General features: G+C 41.9%; 1 protein-coding gene across 5 annotated transcripts in view; it reads right to left on the bottom strand.

Moving 5' to 3' along the window:
* Positions 1–993: 993 nt before the first annotated feature.
* ACCS (1-aminocyclopropane-1-carboxylate synthase homolog (inactive)) overlaps positions 994–22,465 on the bottom strand; it is a 63,389-nt gene continuing 41,917 nt past the window's right edge. For 3 of the 5 annotated variants that reach the window (XM_039731012.1, XM_039731011.1, XM_039731013.1), the window contains 14 exons: positions 15,755–16,368; positions 14,186–14,245; positions 11,533–11,603; positions 10,922–10,991; positions 9,727–9,793; positions 9,175–9,272; positions 8,527–8,604; positions 7,422–7,522; positions 6,659–6,748; positions 5,649–5,694; positions 5,358–5,499; positions 4,627–4,769; positions 4,094–4,247; positions 994–3,896 (listed from right to left, as the gene is read on the bottom strand). In XM_039731012.1, coding sequence (XP_039586946.1) covers positions 3,598–3,896; positions 4,094–4,247; positions 4,627–4,769; positions 5,358–5,499; positions 5,649–5,694; positions 6,659–6,748; positions 7,422–7,522; positions 8,527–8,604; positions 9,175–9,272; positions 9,727–9,793; positions 10,922–10,991; positions 11,533–11,603; positions 14,186–14,245; positions 15,755–16,351 — 2,016 coding nt within the window. In that variant the 5' untranslated portion in view covers positions 16,352–16,368 and the 3' untranslated portion in view covers positions 994–3,597. Of the gene's footprint in view, positions 3,897–4,093; positions 4,248–4,626; positions 4,770–5,357; positions 5,500–5,648; positions 5,695–6,658; positions 6,749–7,421; positions 7,523–8,526; positions 8,605–9,174; positions 9,273–9,726; positions 9,794–10,921; positions 10,992–11,532; positions 11,604–14,185; positions 14,246–15,754; positions 16,369–17,447; positions 18,544–22,465 lie in introns of those variants that run through there. The other 2 variants (XM_039731008.1, XM_039731010.1) reach the window with 2 other exon arrangements.

Raw genomic sequence — 22,465 nt, 5'->3', positions numbered from 1 at the left:
TCAGCCAACCTTACAAAAATACCTGCATAAGTAATTAAAAGTGCAAAAGCAGTTTTGTATGCCTGATACTTCAGATGCAGAAATTTTCAGGGGTGCAATTCACATAGCTTCCTCCATGAGAGGTTTTTTAGCACAGAGCCTCAGTGTGCAACTCTGATGAAATGAAACCACTACTCTGCCAGCAGGATGAGACCAACACAGGGATTCTGTAAGCAAGTTACTGGAGGAGGACTGCAGAGGAATTGTCAGTATAAATGACAATTTGACCCCAAGGCAGGTTTCAAGAAACTGAGTCATTATGGGGATGGGGGAAACACACAGCAGTCAGCCCAACTGTGTGACCTGTTGGATGTTCCAAGAGAGAAAGACAATTAAAGGATTAACATCTATTTTTAAAAAAAAAATATAGTCTATCACACAGTACATTTGAGCAACTGCTCTTCTAGAGTTAAGGTGGAAAACTCTGAAGTTATCAGTGAATACTTTCCCTTACAGGTATTTGGCTTAGGTCCCGTTAAATTTCTGTAAGAGAAAACTCATTTTCACAGATTCCTCCCATAAGTATGCATGATTTTTCATAAATACTTATCTTGAATGGGCCCCACTTATGTTTCTGTTTAACTGCAATGTAACACAGGTTAATTATTTGGAGATTTACAGATTTTTCCTTCCCATAAACATGAAATGTCATATATTTGCCTAAAACGTTTGTTATGGAAATTTCTCTGACAGAGAGCAGTTCTGGACAGGAAATTCCCACCTTTACCCTAAAATTATTGAATATTTCTCTGGAGAAGAGAGACAGACAGAGAGGAGAACAGAGAGGGAGGGGGAGTGAAAGAGTGACTAGAACATGACAAGAACCACGAAACCATCTAGGATCCTTTCTGTGCTCAAATTAATGATAACTGGAACATAAAAAAGTTGTGCAAAGTGGATTTTATCATCTTGTATAATTACAGTGAGTACAAGCAATGAAGGCACAGTGTTATACTCATTTTGATGGCATTTCTTGCTTTAGACGAAATGCAGAAGTTTTAAAAACATAGATGTGACTGGCGTCATTTGAGGTGCTGCTCTGTTTGCCTATCACTTGACAAACAAGTCAAAAGAAATGTGAGGGCAGGGACAACATGGGAGAATCCTTAATTTGTTCTCTGTTTTTGTCTGTAGAGATTTGCCACATAGAAAAAGAAAAGGCCATTACTACAAGATACATCAAGCAGAGAAAACATCTAACATGAAGGTAGCAGAAAGAACAAACAATTTGTACAGGCAGAACCTGTGTTTTTCCTCTCTGGGGTAATCTTAGAGCAAATAGGAATTGATTTAGCTTCTATATACATATGCACAGAAATTTCTACATGTTTAACACTTCTTGTAAACCAGTTAAAGCCATTTACAAAATTTATGGGGTTTGCACAGTCAAAAAAAACCATTGTTTTTTTCAACAGCAGACTCACGACCACATCTCTCTCTTGCCTCATTACCAGTTAAATTTTTATTTTGTGACCAAGCTAACATTCCTCAGTGGAGAGGTCCTCAGGCAGGTGTTAGACTTGAAAAAAACATAGAAAATACTGTGTGTGTGTGTGTTCTGTTACAGCAAGCTCAGATGTGACTGTCAGCCATATTGTACTAGCTGTGAGGATTCTGAAAGCACATCACACCCTCTTTCCTGCAGAGGTGTGCTTTACTAGCTGAATCCACACAGAGACAGTACAATTAACCTGCTTCCTGAGCAGTAAATATATATAGGTCAAAAATATTATATAAATTGTTACTATTGTATATTCATATACTCCAACAGAAAGAATGACTAGAACAACAAAAGAAAATGAGGAGTAATTAATGGGTTGAATTTGCTATAGAGATCCCCTAAAATATCACTTTAACTAATGACTTACCTGGTTCTTGACTTCAAAGAGCTTGATCCCTAAAATTTTATTGTTCATGTCCTCCTTGGGGTACATAAATAAGAGGGGGAAAATCAGGAGGTCCATTTGTAATTTGTCTGTACATCTCACTCCCCATTCCATTAAATGAGACCTGTCTTCCGCTATAGCTTTCTTTGTGGTCTTTGAAATATTGTCCAAATATTGAGCTAGTTAGCAAATACTATGTTTACAACTGTCCTTTACACTGATCTTACCCATCACCTCACCAACCTTGCCTCATTGCCAAACGAGGAGCTGGCTTCTGCTCACAGCAGTCACCAGCAGCACCATCTTCTCTTCAGCCACTGCTCAGACTTTCCTTCCCACTGTCCAAGCAGTTCTCTGCCATCACCACACAGCAATCCGTAGTTGCATTAATTATTTGTTGACTATGCTTTGGTAATTTGGTTTATGATGCAGATGTGCTTTTGTCACTCATGCCCATCTGCCAAAATCTATGAGGGGAAAGGTGCAATTCTATTCAAAAATTTCATGAGCAATTTCCTTCAACTCTTGATTAATACATATGCAGAAAAACAGCTCCAACTTCTTTAGGATACCTAAATTTTATAGTACCACAAGTTAAATAGGTTTTACCTGTGAAAGAAGCCTTCCAGTTGAAATATTCTACCAACAGAAAAAAGTTTCTTAAAATGGGAAAGAGAAGGAGACAGAAGAATACCATTTAGTCAAAAAAATTACTCTGCAAATTGAGAAACAAAAAATTGCATTCATTATTGTGATAATGGTGGAAGATGCATCCTTGGATGCCTATGGTAGGTGACAGAAGCAGCTGTATCTGCAGGTACACCTAACATGGTGGCAGAAGCATTCTCTGCACTCTTTTGCCAATATATGTTGCTATTAACCACAAGGGATGGACTTCCAGGAATAGAAAAATGCAAAAAGAACATATACTTTCTATTGCCTCTCCATTTGTAGCTTTTTTCTGGACATTCTGCCAAGAGGCCAATGGATGCAGTTTATTTATATGAATATAAAAAAGAAAAATAGAAACAAAACCAGGCATTTCACCAGCAGAGGGTGGTGGATACTGTCTGATCTGAGATCAGGCTGAAAACCAACTCAAAACAAAATGATTTATAGAACTCAGTCTAGATGACTATGGTCCTAAGAGCCTCAGTCATGAAGATGAATCTATGCACATGTTTATTTACCCTTAGCCAGGGCTAAGTTAGGGCTGACACTAGATTCTATCTCCCAAAAACACCTCTGTGAGACAGTTGGCTCCCAAATGGTTACATCTGATCATCATTTAAGAAAAGGGAATCTTCACATAAGTTGACAATATAAAGTGTCTTTTTGGAAAGTGTGAAGAAGAATAAAAAATTACACCACAGGACCTTATAAGAGAGTTAAGAGCATATTCATTAGAAATTAAATATAAAATACAATGATGCTGCAGAACAGAGAGCAGCACGCAAACAAGACACCCCCCCTTCCCTACCCTCACCCCAATCCAAGGAAACACACCTATATAGTACAAATCAGAGATCTCAAACAGGGGGGAGAGGAGGGGGCCTACAAAGTAATTTTCTTGCTATACAGAAAATATATTATTTGCTGGAAGTCACTACTGAGCTATTAGGAGCCCAGGGTCAGTCACTGCTCAGGAATGCCCCTGGAGGCACACTGATCCCTATTGCTTCCCCACCAGTTTGCTGAACATGTCATAGATCTCTGGCTTTTCCTGGGCAAATTGCTCAGCTGTGTTTTTCTGTAGCCAGTCAGATGAACGCATCTGTTGCTGCAGGAGGCCAATGAGGTCACCAAGGCTGGAGCTACTGGCACAGATAGGGTCCTGGTGGCGGGATACAAAAATGACTTCATCTGTGCTATCTGCTTTGCCATCCTGATCTGATTGACAAGGCTGCTCCTTCTCCTCAGCCAGTATCTCCTGCTCACGCTCTTCCAAAACCTTGCGTATCCGTTGCATACCTGCAGCGGTACAAGGAGCAGAAACATTACTGGATTAGTTTAAGACACAGTTAGTTTAAGATTCAGAAAAGGATAATGGAGAAAGGGAGAAAAAAACAGAGAAGACAAGAGGATAATAATAACCTAAGTTCAGGATTAAGAAGAGACGGGAACAGTGCTGCAGAAATTGTGGTGGGAGGAAAAAGAACATTACTCACCTAACTGCAGCCGGTGGGTCTTGTCAGCAAAGATGATGCGGAACCATCCAGGTTCACTGCACTCAAAGGCTTTTCCACAGGACAGGAGGACCTTATTATCCAGAAAACGCTTCCAGAGCAGCAACTCCTCCTCAAATGTGCCTGTCTTAAGGTACTAGGAGAGTCAGTAGGGCCAGAGGTTAGTACCATATAGTCTACATCACTGAGATCCTCATGAATCTGTGATTCCCATAAAGTCTGCAAAGGCCAAGGGAGACACCTTTTACCTCTGAAGTGCAGCAGTTGTGATACAAAGGCAGAAATGGGGAGGGAAGTGGCCTGAGAATAGTAAGATTCCTGCAAGGAGGGAAGTTCACAGATTGACGAAAGGAAAAGAACAGACTGAAACATCCGGCAGTCCTTCCCTCTCCTCATCAGATGACAGATTTGTTGAAAGAAAATGCTTGTCACAATATTAACTTTTCCTCTAGAGGCAGTTGCACTACATGCCTGCCCTCACCCCAGGAGAAGCCTCACTTCCTAAAACTACCAACCTTTCGGAAATCAATCCAGACAAAGAAGCCTGCATTGCGGTTGAGAAAAGGAACCCCAAGTGTCTTCAGCTCATCTGTCACATACGTATGGGCAGCTTTTAGGCGGGCATGGTTGGCCCTCAGGTACACCTGGTTGATCCAATCTGATCAGAAGAAGAAGATAAAGAAAAGAATCACAAACTGAGGAAGTATTCCAATCTGTTCAAGCTTCCAAGACACTCAGTGTCTGCTTCACACTTCACCTCCTTCTTTTGTTTCCTCATATAACAAAAAGCCAAGAAGTATTTTGCAATTTCATGTCTGTGCAGAAGAGGATCTCCCTGACCTTCCTGAGGAAGTTTTCCTATATTTATAGTTTTTAGTCATCATGGAGTGTTAGCATTCTACCCTGGGCAGAGTTTGAAGCCCATTTCCATTTCCCTGGTCCTACAAGCCTGTATTCTTTGTTTCTGATCATCTGGTTCTAGGTAACTCTGGCAATTTCTGTATAAATAGCTACCATGCTTCTTCCAAGCTGCTGCTCTAACTCTGCTGATCAGGAGCTCTGTAGAAATGGTCCTTTACTGCAGAGCTGTCAGCCTTGTGTTGCATGGGCAGCTTCAGGGTAATGGAAGACTGTCAGTTTAGGTGTACAAAGAGGAGACCATTAGGGAACATAACGGGAGGGGAGATCTTCCAGGTACTAAGATACACAAAATGGCAGAGGATTGTATGTGGAACTACTGACTCACCTCTGTCTCTAAGCAGCTGGGCAACCTTGTGCTGGACAGGTCCACAAACCCCGTGGAAATAACACAAAGAGGCCACTGCATTAGCAACATCTTGGTTCTCTGTATATAAAGTACCAAAACGAATCCCAGAAACAGCAAAATCCTGCAGAAGGCACAGAGACACTACTTTATTACACTGAACAACTGGGATCCTATTACTACTAATGTGATCTTCCAGCATGAGGAACCTGAGAAGCCCAGACCAAAACCTACCAGCCACAAAGACACAGCACAATAACAACCAGCACTCACCTTGGTTATGCCCCACATCACATGAGTCCGCTGTGGATCAGGCAATCTGTATGTAGAAGGATGCAGATGGGCAGTTAGTGTCATAGGTGCTGAAGCTTTTGGATCACCAGTGCAGCATTGCAGAAACAGAGAGGCAGCATTACACAATGACAGACAATGCACCACCAAACAGCAGTCAAGCAGGGAAAATTCAAATGCAACCTGACTTTAGAACCTAGGAACCCCTTGGAAGTAGCTTGAGACAGAATTTTTAAATATTTCAAAGACACAGATGCTTACATGTGCTACATTTTACATGCAGATTTCCTGAAGCTCGTACATTTAACACTAGAAATAAGGCTTCTGCCAATGTATTTTGTCAAGAATCAAAAGCAATGTTCTTGTACATCTAAGCCCAGCAAGGCTGAGCTAACACTTAACTGAGTATATTTTATTTCCTTGCAACTGAGCACAAGATAGCTAGCACCACAGGTGAAGACTAGAAATTAAAAAAACCCAAACAACTCAACAACACACCATATTTTAAAAAAAGATTTTTAAAGTTTTTAATCTCATTAAAATAATACCTAATAAAAGCCATTATCCATTCTGTAATACTGTGATCTGGGACTACTCTATGGAAAATTAGGAAGTAAACACCAATAGAAAGTCTTTATAAGCATCAACAGAAACATGGGGAAAAGATGTTTAGATAGGAAGGAGAGCATCACCTTCAACAAAAGAAAAATCTGTTCTCTTTTTTGGGGACTGTCATAACCAAATACTGATACACACATTGAGAAGTATACCACAATAAAAAGCTAGCTACCATTTTTTACTTGCTAGATTGTACTTGACAAAATGCATTTGCCATTCAGAAATTACTAAAAAAGAAAAAAAGGGCATAAATCAATGTAAGGTGGATTCAGAATTAACTAGCTCATGACTTAACTTCCAGTCACAAGTTCTCAGCAAGGCATCATGTTGAACTGTCACTGGAAGATGGCCAGGGAAGTAGGAGCTGCTTTTACCTGTCCATGCCTAGGACACTGTGAAACGTGGCTGATTCATCAAAAACTGACAGCATGTAGATCTCATCTACTATCACATGCAATTCATGCCTGCAAGAGGACAAAATGGAGATTACAAAAGAAGACTGCTTCTGGTTTAACAGAGATTAATTCTGGCCTCCAAATACTTGCCTTATAAAGAAGAGGGGATGCCAAACTTTGCAGAAATAAAGCAACTTTTCTCAACTTAGATCTATTTTGTGTACATTGAAATGATTTGAGGTATATCCACTTAAGTGTCACCCACTGTGACCATGTAACCAGACAAAGATCCTATCATTGCCAGTGTGAAAATTAATTCCTATATGTACTACCCATCCACTCAGCGTCTCATAGAATCTGAAACTCAAACAGTATTATGATCCATGATGAAACTGGCAACCCATATTCATATACTTCTTTGTCTTTACAGATACAGAGAAACTGAGAGAAAAGAACTCAGCTTTCTACCAGGAGAGCACAGTGCCACAGTGTTTCCTCAGATCACTGAAAAATAAAACTTGCATTCCTTGATGCAAGTTGCTTTGCCACCCCAGATGACTGCAGGGTCCATGATCCCAGCACTCCCCTCTCCTTTCTTAAGTCCACCAATGTGTGTGAAGAATAGACTATTTGCCTGACTTAAAAGGTATTCATAGATAAATTCAGGGACAGCAGGTAGTCCACCAGATTCTGAAAGCTGTATCTGACTCAGGATATCTCAGCCTTCCTAAAAGTGACATACCTTTTAGCAAATTCCAGGTAATCCCGTAGCTCTGACAAGGAGTAGATGTCCCCAAGGGGATTTTGGGGATTCAGAAGAATTAAGGCCCTTACAGTGACACCCTGCAGAATACAAATACCATAGTATTAAGAGAGTGCCTATCATGGGATAAATTTTCAGTTCCTCTACTGGAGCAGTCCCTCATTTGAGTGTGACACAGGATTCCCCTGAAGATTCTACCATAACTTTTCACCTCAAAGTTAAATTTGTACGAGAAAACTTTCAGCCACAAATTAAGATTTTTGTTTGTTTACAATTAAATAATTTGCAAAGTGAAATGAGTGAAATATTATAGAATTAATGTATGATTTTGAAAAGAGGGAATTGCCACCACCAAGTAATTGGTTGCCATCTGGTCAACCAATTAATGAGAAATATGATCTCACATGCTCTCAGTATGGAAGTTCTTTTTCTAAGCTGCATTAGTAATTGGGAAATAATAAATTACTGAAGACTACCCATGAAAGTGACAAGAAAGATGAGAATTTGATTTAGGTGGATGCAAAGCATACTTATTTAGAGCACACTTGGCTGGAGATATCAGAGCTGGTAACAATTCAAAGATGCAGCTAAACGTATATGGGATTTAGGACAATGCCAAACTTAGTCTCTAAGTTCACTTCAGAAAAGTGATATTCACTTATATTTTATCACTAGGGTTCCCTCCTCCAAAAAAATCTCAGCATTCTTAGTGAATTCATCTGCCCTGCTGTGTAGAGCAATCAGTTTTCAGGTAAGTCAGCTGGCCTTTCTGAGGGGGAAATCCTGGGTAGTCCCAAATTTTAGTGCATGCCCAAGTACATTATTTTTGGTTATATGAATGGGTTCCAGTGCTTTGTGAATTGTCTGGTTTATCCTTTTGTGCTGTGACCAAAACAGGACAGACACAACACTGAGGGATTCCCCCTAGAAGTTTGCAAGCTGTCATCTCAGACAGTCTATAAGGACAACCAGAAAGCCAGGTGCTAGGTTTTGAAAATGATTTGATCTTTAGGCCACATCTGGGATGTGACATCTCCAATATATTGCAAACTTAGCTAGTAATGTGAAGCTTAGCTAAACTCACCTCTGCCCGGGCATCCTGCAAGGCTTTTTCCAGTTTTTCCACTGTAAGCTGAAAAGGCCGAGTACTTGTTCCAGTAATCTGAAAGACATAAAAAAGATTTAAAAGGCAAAGTTGTTTCAATAGAGACTGCCTTGAGCCAATCCACTGAGAAATGTTCCCTGAAAGAAAATAATCCCCCAACATTAATGACCTAGCAACCATCTTCTTATCATTTTATACTACAGAGAGAATAAATAAATCAATAAGTAAAATCAAAGAAAAGTCCATCATGGCTGGCCAAAGCCAGAATTTTCTTGCTATCCTTGAAGAACTAAAGCAATGCAAGATCTCCATCTGCTCTTCTACCCTGGGACCACCTTCAGTAGGGCACCACATAACTTCTCTCTCCAAGGTTCAAAATGGTAATTTTTTTTCCTTTCAAGGACTTTTACTGGGAGTAAGATACAAGAAAAGTACAAAACTGGAATCCAGATTCATGGTCTCAAGTGACTTTCTTGTAAACCATGTGTCCACTTTCCCAGCAATAAACTGTGCAAATGTTCACTGGCTTTAGTCTACCCTTGTTCTGAGAACTGCTTGAAGAGATTCCCAAAGCTCAGTTTTCCAGTTTAACTACAGAGGTTATTATTCCCTTCTCTCAGATCTTACCTTACTGTCTAAATAGGCATACACCAGCTTGACATTACCATAGAGGAAGATACTCTGGGTAATACCACTATAACAGGGAGTAGCAACCAGAATAGCTTCTGGAACCAAGAAAACAAAGTTAGTTACCAACAGGTCATAGTCTTCTCTCCTAATGTGCTTTAGCTAAATATGAAAGCATTTTTACAGCTGTGTCCCTTGGAAACACTGCAATTCTACTGCCTCTTTCTTCACTTTATTTTTACATTAATTCTTTAATCTTCTGCAAGTGCCCAGGTAACCATGAGTATAGCCCATGTCTCGTCTGGCAAACTAAAACAGGGCACCACAAAAACAGTGAAGGCAGACAGGTCAGGCACCAAGTGTGAGTGCAAGACATCTGCAGACCATGGAAATTAAGAATTTCACAGCACAACTTTGCAGGAAACAAGAACTTTGCAGCAGACCAATGCCAATTCTATTATTTCACTTCTGTCTAACAGTATTTAAACAAAGTAACATTATGTCCCAGCAGAAAAATAACAAAACAAAACTTTGTTCTAACCATCCACTTACCCCCTGGATCACAAAGGACTGTGGCTAATGCAGAAAATAAAGAGCCACAACCATTTAAAACAATCACCTACAGAAAAAAGAGAAATGCTAGTGATAAATCCATACATAGAAAGTCAACACTATAAAGCAATATCACTGAAATAAATTTTCTCCCCAATTCTCTCCCTAATTCTCCGTTAGAATTTTCCTGCTGAAATCCCACTTCTACCAGAATAACTTTAATCCTGTTCTTTCACGACACTTTGTTCTAGTGCCATTTTTCATTCTAATAAGCAATTTAGAAAAATAATAGGCTTAAAATAGGGAAAAAGTTGGGGAGCAGTTCTGAGATGCTAGCAAATCAAAACACTTTTCAACAGTTAATATGTGTTATCATTTCTTCATGGTAACAGCAGTTCTAACCTCCTGCCAAATTTGTGCAGAAGGGGAAACTACTGTCTCGTACAGACGCAGGTTTGACTCCCTCTTCTACAGGACAAATGCTCACAGGTACCATGAGTTTCATTCCAAGTATCAGGAAGAATCTGGTGCCTTGAAGAGGCAGTGATCAGCAAACTGATCAGTGGTAACCTCAGTTCACATGAAGTGTGGGGTTCTGTTGAATTACTACAGCCAGAAAAGCAATGGCTGCACCAGCTCCTGCTGCCTTCAGCACTCAGCAGAGTCAGGATCTCCCGACTTCCACAGGCCCCTGTGCCCAGGGTGTATCTCTCACAAGCCAGCAAGTCCTGCAGAGACTCAAGTCCTGATGTCTTTCTAGCAACACTGCCACAAATTTTATAGGCTAAAACTAACTCTTGGTTCAATTACAAATCTGTCTTGAGGTGTAACAGAGGAATGTGATGACATGGAACTCAACTGAAACAGTGGGTGCTCTTTGTCAAGGCTGAGGGAGACAGGCAGAGTAGGTCCCTGAGCTAAACAGGGAGATCAAAATGTAAAGCTCCATTGAGAGTACTGGCAGGAGGAGTTGGCACACAGACGTGAAACACGAGGCAAATATACAGTAGGCCTGAAGTGTTCTGGCAGAAGTGTGTATCAAAAGCTATTGAAACGAAGAATCAATCTCATTTACATGATAACAGCTTGCATTCTTACCAAATAATTTGTTTTAAAAAAAAACCAGAATTTGAAACTTTTTCCCAACAAATGGCAATACATTAGAACACACACCAATGGACGCTGGGTTACCTACATTCTCTGCTTTGAGAGGTGCAGGGGCCTTGCAGTAATAGGTCAAAAATCGAGCCACTTCTTCCCGTAAACTGAAAAATACATGAAAGCAAATACTGATTCAAATATTCTCCAAGAGGCTGGGCTTCCAAACCAGGTTCACATCTTAGGAAAGTCAAGTCAGGGACAGTACAGCCTGGTGAAAATAGCTAGAAAACAAGATAGCTCTGGCCTATGGAACAGACAGGATTTTTACACCCAGTAGAGGCGCTGCAGATAATGTTTATAATGAGGCATGCATTTCTGATGAGCTTTAATCTGGTGCAGAAAAGAAGGATTAACAACCCCAAGTGTTCACTATGTTTTAAAGAATTGTTTGGAGTTACCCAATTTTTTAATGTACACAAGTGCTTTTAAAACTCTGCTTTAGAAAATTTGCGTCTTCTCTCACATAAAAGGATTTTTAACTGGATGAGCTGGTAGGACAGCTAATGTAAAGTTTTGCAAAGAAAAAGATTATTTAAGTGACCTAGAAATGTTTTAACTAGAGAATGTAGCAGAAGAGGTTTGTATTCATCCATTCTGTTTATTAAACAAGTAGTCAAAAAGAGAAGTGTTATAGAAAAGACTTACAACAGATGTCCTTTCCAGTCAGGATACTGAAGCAGTGAAGGGTCCATCACATTCATATCAGCCTGTGTCAGCTGGGAAAAATGAGAAGACTCATTAAAAGCCCAGTTACTGATAAGGGAAATATGGAGATAGACAGGATCCTTGCACAGGCACACACCTGCAGAGTCACTTATGCAACATCAACAGCTGTAGAACTGGATTGGGAAAGCTATTGACCATCAAAATTAATGCAGCTTGGAGAAGCAAGAACCATCAAATTGACCTGGGATTGTTTCAGGTTGTATCAACTACAGGCTTCTGCTAAGTTATTGCAGCCAAAACTTCACTGCACAGAAATCTACAAAAAGGATGCAGACAGACAACATACGATGCCCATAACCCAGGCATCTGCAAAAGACTTTCTCAGCAAATGAAACAAACCCAAAAGTGTTTTGCCCAAGCTCTGAGGACAACAGCTTTTGGCTGGAAAAATAAGTTGTGAAAGCTCGGGTCCAGACTGTAAGAAATAGTTAGAAAGGAATTTGAATCAGAGTCAGATATGCATTTTCCTTAATTAACTTTCAATCTATTAATTTTTTAAATTAATTACAGCTTTCCTTTACTGTTTCAGTTCAAAGTTATGGCAGCTTCTTCAGATTTATATTTCTGATCAGTATGGTAAATATTGAAGTAACAGGAGCTTTCAAAAGACATGAGAAAATTGAAATTATCTTCCTAATAGTTATTCCCCAGGGTATAAAGTACCTTATAAGGCACCTTGTTCCTTATAAGAAGTTCATTCGGATCTCAAGCACAGATTGACCTGAACTGTGGAGGTCCTTTTTAATATTTATAATTAGATAAAGTGTGCACACTGCTTTTGCCTAAATATTTTCAAGGTTGTAAGTATCAGGGTTTCACATAATCCACTTCTGTGAAGTTGCAAGGGAAAGCACAGCATTGATGCAGGCTGAGAACATTTTAGATAAACAAAAAGGCAAAAAACAAGTATTACATACAATGCCCCTTCCAAATATTTAATGGCAACCAAATCTATGAGTTAACACTAGAAAAATTAAAAGTGTGGGTGACACAAGTAGGTGACAGTGCAAAGGAGGAGGGAAATTCCACATGCAGTGTGAAAATTTCCCACATGCTAACAAAACCGTAATATTTTCTATAGGTGTTTTAATAACTGGTGCCAAGCTCTGGAGTTTAAAGACAATGTCCTTATCCCATGCAGAATTACAACCTGACAATATAGGATAAAAGTTCCTTCACTCAGCTGTAGATGTTTTTGGAGTCTATGTGGCTCCTTACATCTCTCTCCTAAACTTATCTAGAGAATGAAACACCAATCATACCAGCATACTTGGTCAAAAATGTCTATGAATTAATAAGAGGAGGACCCCTAAAAGTAATGTGTTAAGTGTTGTCTAATTTAAGGGTCAGAAGTTGCAAACAGAAAGTGGATACATTATTCAGTGGCAGCAGTAAGTATTTTTAATCCCAAATAGCAAAAAAAAAAATTTGCCTACAATCCCAGCTGATGCTGCATTCAGTGAATCCATAGTGTTACTCAAGGCTGTGAGGACTGAGAAGATGGCAACAACATCTTTGTTCTGCCTGTTACCACAAGCATGAACACTATACCTGACAAAGTCTCACTCACAGAAGCCCTTTCATGGAAGGGCTAATTAAGATGCAGCTGACTACTGTCTCCCTCTGCACTACTTACTGCAGGCATGGTGCTAGTTAAAAGGGGAAAGAACAGTGAAGGCACCACCTACACAGCCTGGAAGACATCTTTCCATGCAGGCAGCAGCTCTGCCTTACCTGTTCTTTTAGCTGGAAGGCAGAGTAGTGGGGTAGCATCCCCCGAGCCAGTGGAGTAGCAGGCAGAAATAAAACAGGGAACATTTTGAGGGTAGGAAGTGGTGGAATGGGAGCAAGCATGAACTTCAAACTGCAAGGACTGACTGTCCAACCCTGAGGCACCTTACCTCCCCGCACACAACTGCAGGTAGGAAGAAGTGCTACCTGCCCAACTCAAGGGCTGCCTGCCACCTGGGCAGTGATTTTAATGGAGATCTAGAAGCATTCCTCTACAGCATGGTCCTCTTGTTTCCTTTTGGCTTTTTCTACTTTTTCAGTTCTGCTATGTGTTCCACTCCTCTGCCTGGTGCAAAGCCAGCAGGTAGCAGCTGACCCACTCTGATTTTGAGAGATTTCACTGCCACACTTGCACATTTCAGGTGCGTTCAGAACCAGCTGTTCAAGTTGTGTGACATTATAATGGACAGGTGTAAATATACTCAAAATTAAATAGAGTTCAAAACTAATTTCAAAACATCCGTATTAAATCATCTACTGTAAGCAGGAGAAAATAAAATTCATCTTATCTTCATCTAAGTTTCTGAAATAAGTACATCCCTAGAGGGAAACCCATCATGAAGAGGAAAACACTCATGTTCCTATCCTCCTGGAAAAATAAAATAAATTGATATAATTGTAAGTAATTGTATTCAAAAATGACTTCCAACAAATGTAAAATCCAAAATGAGAAACTTTACCAGAGAAACCTGAGTAACAGCAGTAACTAGGAAAGTGCAAGCTTTGAAGAGAAACCGCACAGCAAATTCATTTTTGTGTTTTATTTTGAAATAGAGCTTACCCGCTTGGACATCAGGTCAAAGCAGAGCTTGTTCTCACTGGTGCCAAAGTTTATTATACCCTAGAAAAAGAAACAGTATTGTTTATAGACACATAAAACATGTGAGAACATCACCTTAGCTATCACTTCACTAAAATGCCTCCAAAAAGATTACCACGGAAAAGTCAAAACACAGTTCACATAAACTTCACTATATATAACTCAAGACATGCATCTACGTGTGTACATTTCCATATATATCCCAAGCACTCGGCTTCTTAGTCAATAATAATAAACTGTCTGTAAATGAACATGCACTAATAGTTTATAGTTCTTTACAGAACATGTTTAACTTAATCTTGAATTCACTCACATATGTAACTAAAAAAGAAACCCTAAAATAACTCTGAAAAAGCAATGTTTACCCTTCAAGAACAGTTTTAAACAAGGTTTTGGATATGTTTCTTTATCTTAAAAGCATTTGTTTACCATTAATTAGTATTCCATTCTACTGATTTGCTGAAAAAACCTATAAACATGTAGTCATGATAAGTGGTTAAAATACTGAATTTTCCCCTCTGGAGAGATGACCCTACAGTTCCAGGTTTATGATTTGGCCATATATAGTATGGCATTAGATCCTGAAGAGTTCAAATCTACTAGTACATTCTCGTTATTAGAAGAGCTTGGGTAAATAAAATTTTAAAATGTGAAAGAAAATTGAAACAACTATACACTTCTGATGCTATTAAAGTACAAGTCTAATTTTAGGTATTTGTTTAAAAAACCTACCTCCTACATAGACAACAGTTTATAGAAGCAGAAGCCTGTACCTCATAATACACCTTGTAACAAAAACTTCCCAGTGTGTTTCTAGTTTAACAATCTAGTTTTCACCCCCGCAACACAGGGCAACTAAAGTCAGGGCTAGTAATAAAATATTTTTAAAGTTTCAAGTAGTTAGTTCAGTATGTGAATGAAGGATCTAATTAAAAGTAATCCACATATTAATCCACATATAAATTATTTATATATACTATATTTGTTACTCAGTAATAGTTTGCCATGAACTATTAACACAGCCTTTGTGCCACAAGAGGGCTATAAAGAGCTACTTAAAACCAAGCAGCTGAGTGTAAATGGGCAGCAAAAGTGCTGAGTGTTATTAACAGTAATTAAAAAAAAAGGTTACTACTTAGTAGTTCTACTTCCTGCACCCATCACCTGCAATAATCAGATATAATCAGATAATCAGAGACAGTTCTCAGTGGGCAACAGAGGTCATAAGGTGGAAGGAGGAGCACGAGCTCTGTTCCTGCAGATTTCTTACAAGGTCTGCTACTGCTATTACAATCCTGATTAAAAAATCAGAACATGCAAATCTGAGGTGAACATAGCATTCATCCTTGGTATCTAGATGATCCACAAAACTATTTTTAACTTCTTTTCCTTAAACAGGCAGTTTTACTCACCTTGTATTACTGAGACCAAAAAGAAACCCTTTCTTTTAGCACATCTGCCAACAAACTTCTAAGAAACTTTTTTTACCTAACAAGGAAGCCAGGAAACCACCTTGAGGTTCTTACTCACATTGGGGTTCTTGTCTTCATCATACTTGTCAGCATGGTAGGCTTTGTACCCTTCCTCAGTGGAGCCCTGAAAAACGCTGGCAAAGTTGCCACGAGCAGAGAGGTAGGGGCTTCTCTGGAAGCCGCTGGGGTTACAGAAGCTGTGCATGTCAATCCTCCTCTTGGCAAGCGGCCGAACCCTCATCTCTTGCAGGTTGCTTCCTCTTCCTCCCATTCCCTCAATTTCGGACAGTGCCTGGCTGAAGTCCAAACCCTGAGGCATGGCAACAGAGGAGGAGGAGCCACTATGGCTCTGCTTTAGGATGCTGAGCATTTGAGCAAAGACATTGAACATGCGAAACTCATGTTCCCGCTCCAGTTCAAACCGGCGCTGCTCCAGTTGCATCCGGCGCTCCTCCACGTCCAAATCTCGCTGAAAGCGGCGTTCTTCCATCTGCAAAAAGCGCTCCTCCATGGCCCGCTGAGATGTCAGAGTCTTCAGCAGCAGATCGTCCAGTGGGTCCCTCAGGCGCTGGCCTTTCCGCTTTTTTCTCAGCCGATGCAAGGCAGAGAAGCCGGGCCGGGGAACAACGTTCTGGATCCGTGATGAGTTTGCCATGTTTGGCTCACTGAAACCTGTGAATACACAAAAGCAAAGAAAAAGTGCAGCAAGCAAAGTGGCATGGGCATGCCTTGCTTCCTTCTCCTGCCTGTCGTAAGAACAACCTTTTATCTACCACAAAGTTTATAGAAAAAACAAAGTTAAACCTGCCAGGTACCTCCTGAGGTTTGCAAACAGTTTTTAAGTTTGTTTTTAACATCGCACCTTGAGCACACCTTGATGCCGCCAGCCCCAGCATTAACCAGAATAATCATCAGTTCCCTCCCATAGGCTAACTATGCAAGCACCGCAGCCAAGAGGACATACCGTTTCTTCCTGACCTCATCTCTTCTTCTCCAACAATTAATGGTCTTCCATCAGCCTGTCCTAGACTGGTTTGAAATCCCCAGGATTCCAGGGACTGTATCTGGAACCCCCAGCTACCAGGACTGCACCCTTCCTGGTAGCTAAGCAATGCCAACTGCATTTTCAGTGCAGGAATCTCAACTCCTGTAAACAAATACACTGTTTCTGCCAGGGACTTCAAAAACATCTTCTTTGCAAGTCCCACTGAACAGCTTAGAATGTCAGGCAATGATTATTCCCAAGTATTCTTCACTGCTGAGTGGGCTAAAATATTACATCTGGAATAGATGTTAAAACTATGCAAGGACAGTTTACCTGCAGGTTTACAGTGCAACCATGGCAGAAGAGAGTGTCGTGATACAATTCAGCATGAGGACAGCAGACAGCTCTGGTTATGTTCAAGTGATAGCAAATAAGCATGCCAATGTTTTTTTTACTGTCAGCATTATATGCAGAAATCTAACTAGCCCAGCTTATGGAGCTCTTTGGATTTCATATACAGTATTTTGCCTAGCTCAGTAATTCTAGATTATATTTACCTACAGTGAGATACCTGCATTTTGAGAATGGCCAAAACACCATAAATTCAAATATCAGCCTTCTACTTTAAAGCTTTCTGGGATGTGGAAAACCAAGGATCCAAATGTCATTGAGAAAATCAGGTGTCTATCTCTGCACCAGAAATAATCTTCTCTTTCTGGGAAAATGGGCAGAAATCTTATGCTGGAATGCAAAAGGCTATCCCTACCTGAAGGTGAAACACTGGTTTCAATGGGAATCTCCACCCTGGAGATGGGAGAGTCATTTTGGGCCCTCTCCAAGAAGGCTCTCTCCATCTCCTGCTCTTCAGGGGAGCCCTGCTGGTAAGACATGGCTTGTGGGGGCTCTGGGGTCAAGCTGTGGTCATCAGAGTTCACCTCCTCACATTTGATTTCCATCAGCTCAGGGTGCTGGGAGTGTCCGAAGGGCAGGGCGGAGGCGGTGAACTGGTGGTGGTAGCTCTCCACCATGCTGCCCTGCAGCACCTGCTGAGCCATCATGCTGCCGCTCAGGGAGCCGTAGGCCAGGGCCGGCCGGCTGGTCAGCACCCGGTCCATCACCTCGTAGAACTTCCACGTCCGCCCGCCCCGCGGGGCCTTGCTATTGTCCTTGATCCGCCGGTACTCCAGCTTCATCTTCTTGATCTTCTCCCGGCACTGGTCTCCCGTCCGGTGGATGCCCTTCTCCCGCAGCACCTCGGCGATGCGGTTGAAGACGTGCTGGTTGCGCAAGCAGCTCTCCAGCTCTATCTGCACCGACTCGTCGGCCCAGAGCTGCAGCAGCTCCACCACCTCGGGGTCCGACCAGTTACTGCCGCGCTCGTACTTCTTCCCACGAAAATCCATCGCTCCCGGGGCCGCGCCCGCCGCCGCCCCGGGCTGCGCACCTGCCCTGCCCCGCCGGGAGGGGCTTTCGCACCTCGGCCCTCGAGGGCGCCCGGGCGGCCCGGCCTCCCCCGGCCCCTACCGGGCTGCAGGGCCTCGGGCACGGCTCGGCACGGCTCGGCTCGGCACGGCACGGCTCAGCCCATCCGTTGGAGCCAGGCGGAGCGAGCTAGCGGGGAGCCGGGCCGGCATGTTCACATCCGGGGTGACGCACATGCGTGCAGCCTTATTCCGGGATAACTTTATCCCGTGCCAGGCGCTTGTCGCGCTCCCGGGGCCGGGCCAGGCTCCGAGCGGCGCCGTGGGGTCCCTCCCACCCTGCCTCCTTTCCTCCCTTCCTGCCTCCTCCGTCCGTCCCTCCGCACGCCCCGGCCCGGGAGGAGGCAGCACCGACCGTGCCGTGCCGCATCACCCCGTGCCGGGCCGAGTGCCGCCCGTGGAGCGGCCGGCCCCGCTCCCACCGCGCCCCGGGCCCGGGTCACCGGCGGCGCTTTTGCCGGGGGCGGGCCTGGCCTGGCGAGAGCTGCGGGCGTGCGGCGGCAGCCCCTGACACTGCAGCCCCTGACAGCCGCTGTCCCCGCTGCCCCCGCGTCCCTCGGGGACAGCAGCGCTCGGGGACGCGCACGGAGACGGGGCACTGCTCCTGGACACCAGCGCAGGACTTGTGCCTGCAGCCTGGCCGTCCCGAGCGACCGGGCATTACAGCAGCCGCGTGATTCAAATCCTTCTGAGTGCGCACTCCGTCCTCTGCCACATCTCTAACGGGGCTGAAGGACTGTAGAGAGTGAATGCAAGATTTCTTCCTTTTCCTCCACACCACACCAGCTCGAATTCCCTGCAGGGATCTGTGATTGCGGAGCTCGGCTTCACAGAGCTCTCGTGCCGCATCAGCCATGCAGGTGGCCTGAAGCCTCGCTGAAGGACAGAGCCACATCGGTGAGGAAATCTCAGTCCAGACCCCAGCCTCGGGATAAGGACTGAGCCCTAAGGCACCACGTACAAACATAAACCAGTAATTAATGAGGAAACCAGAATGACACATAGTTTGTCCATATCCTGTATCACCTGTGGCCAACATACAGGTGGTGAAGCACATACTAAGTTTGTAATTTTCCTCTTAGACTAAAAGATCTACTTCATTGCCGCACTAAGTTTCTTATCCAACTGTTATTACCTTTATTCTGGATTTTAATAAGTCATTCACATCCTCTATGATTCCATTTCTCAGTCTGTGAAATGGAAACAGAAAACTTGATGTTTGCTAAATTTCATTCAATACTTTGAATACTGTCTTGGGGGCGGGGGCAATAAAAAAAAGAGGCAAAAAGACTCAAAAAAAACACCCCAAAAACTTAGGTTTAAAAATCACACTGCCTTTCTTAATAAATTATGACCAGAGAGAGTAGTTTGGATTTTTTTAGTGGTCTGCTGAACTAGAGTTTGTATTTCCACATGTCCATAAGACATGCTTTTACTTTCCTGGCTTTTTTTCATGGGAATGGCACTCTATGTTCTACAAGTACCTACATAATTACTTAAGGACTTTTACATAGATTGTATGCTGGAGTACACAAAGACCAGGGCAACCGTGAATAGACTCATTGATGGCAGAAGTTTAGTAGTAAATATAAATAGATTAAAGGCAGCATGAAATAGTCTTTTTAAAAAGCTTTTCAAAGAAGCCTGAGAGCTTGGTTAGGGCATGTTATACCTGAGGGCCATAACTTAGCCAGGCAGCAGCAGAGTATTCTCAAAAGTAATTTGTCATATATCCTGGCATCAAGAAAAGCCACAGTTTCAAAATGCAAATATTAAAAGGAATGTAACCTAGATTCACTATATTAAAAAGTATAATAAATCTTGAACTGTTTTTCATGGTTCAGTTGTTTTCACTGATAAAAGAATAAATTATTTTGTTATTACATAGGAAATAATAATAACAACAGCAACAATAATAATAATAATGCCTTAAAACCATTAATGCCTTCATGCTGCAAAGAGGATGCCTCATACCAAGCAGCATGTGGGTTAGCTCTAGATCAGAGAAGGTTACTTCCCCAGGATGTGCAGTGGCTGCTGGCAGTACTTAAATAAAGCCCAGAAGCACTGTGAACAAAACCACAACCACCTGATGCACATTTACATAGTGCCTTGAAACCAGACAAATTGAGCAGACTGAAGTCTATTTCCTAAGAGGCAACTAATAAAAATTAATTGCCATAATTGCAGTTTAAAAATTAAAGTCCAAATCTACGATTGAGACAAAAAAGGTCATGCATCTTCCTAGTGTGGTAAATAGTTTAAATAAATAAATATAATATTTTGCCATGTTATCAAACAAATGGGAACAAGTTAAAACTCTCTTAATTCTGCTAGTTCCTCTGGATTTGAGCTACTGCTCTGGCCAGTGATGGTGCAGAAGAGCATGCCCAGGCACTCTCTGTTCTGCATCTGATTCCCCTGATTGCCAAGAGGCACTAAACAGCTGAATTTTTATTTTTACATTCTTTAAAAACTGACTATTGTAAAGAAATGAAAAACACCCTTTCTGCTTCACAGACTTCCTAGATGTAAAGCTTATTAGTAATATTCATTATCTACTCAATTTCCTGCAAAACCCCTCAGGCCAGCCTCTGAAAACCACAAAATGCTGACTGAAACAAAGCACCTCAACCAAAACTAAGGCAGGATCTCATACGTACCAAGATCTTGCTTCCAAAATTATTACTAATTCTTCTATTTCTGTATGTTTATTTGGAAGCGAGTTTATTATGTCTCACTGGCTTTCAGAACCAGCAAGACCAAACAGCCACTACAGATGCCTTCTCTTAGGCTTCTTTTTGCATTGGCAGGCACTGTCAAGGGGTGGGGAGTGTACAGTTGGCTTTGCTAAATTAAGGTATCACTTTAAAAAGCAGCTGCAGCACATGGGCATGAGAGAAGAGAAGCAAAAGTTTCTGCAGGAGTCATATCCCAACACATGCCCACAGGGTTATTTAAGGTACTTCACAGTAAAGCCCACAGAGGGCAGTAGGACAGTCTTCAAAAATACTTTGTGAAGTGGAGCTGGACAATGAAAACTGCAGAAGAAAAGAAGAGTTTCGCTGTTCAGCTCCTAGACTTTATGGGGACTGATTCTTTTTTCCCCAAGTGTCAGTTTTGAACACAATTAAACAGCGTATTACATTTCCAGTGAAATTCTGAGCAGACCCACGGGACCTGTCCCTCTGCAGGCAGAGGGAGCTATTGGGAGTGCTGAATATTTTCCACCCTCAAAGTCACTGTCACAGCTACACAAACAATTAAGGAGTTTATACACTTTCTGTGGAAATTACTTTGATAAGAGCCAAGTCTGCTTACTCATCCCATGCAAATATTTAATGGTATTCCCTGGAGCAGGAAGTGGTGGTTGGACTGGGGGTGTTTCAAGTACTGGCTAACCCTGTGACTAAAACCAGAGATAAAGGGAATCTAAGTGTCTAAATTAATTTTTTTAGAGGGATTCAAGAGAAGAAATTGACCCAGATTCCTATAAACTATTCTCTTCTTCAAGATGTCTAAATTTCTGTAGATTTATCTGCCATAATTTGGTTTCTGTAAGTTGTGACTGAATGGGTGTTTGTGTTACATATTAAATAGTGGCAAATTTCAGGGCAGGAGCAGATTGCACTTCTGCTAAACTTATAAGTATGCCACTAGGGAGTGACAGGGCCTTTTCTTCTTCAGGGTGAAGTAACACTGACTGATGCCACAGGCAAGAAATCAAACCAAATGTATCTGTTAGGGCAAATAAATTTAACTTTCCATATGACACTGACATTTGTCATCCTATATGCAGAGAAAGCTCTTGCAGTGCCTCATGCTCACCACTAAGGCTTGCCAGGCACTCAAGGCCAAGGCAAGCAAAGGCAACTCAGCACTTGCAGATTCACACGTACATTTAAGTTCCTTGCAGGGCTCACTGAAATTATCCTTTTCTAAACAGCAGAAATCTTGCATTGCCCTACAGAAAAAAATCCTGAGAAGCTTCACCATGAAGGCCATGGTATGGCATCTGACAAAGTGACATCTGTTTGCAGTTTCTTCATAGTCACTGATAGGAAAAGAGGACTGTAAGGAAAAACCATGCTTAGGGGAGTAGAGGTAAAGAAGAGCTACTGGTTCTAGCTAGAAAATGGGCACTAGAAGTTGCTTCCCTCTTAACATGTTGTTTGCATTAGTCAGGCATGCATTTTTGTCTGGTTTCTTTTTTTTGGCCACTGCTGCTTCTTGGGCTGACTCTGGTCTGGGAGTTCTTTGCAAATGTTTTCTCCTTCTCTGCTGCCAGAAGACAACGTGGGTT

Source organism: Passer montanus, unplaced genomic scaffold, assembly GCF_014805655.1.
Source record: "Passer montanus isolate IOZ18808 unplaced genomic scaffold, ASM1480565v1 scaffold75, whole genome shotgun sequence".
NCBI lineage: Eukaryota > Metazoa > Chordata > Aves > Passeriformes > Passeridae > Passer > Passer montanus.
This window is presented reverse-complemented; position numbering and strand designations above follow the sequence as displayed.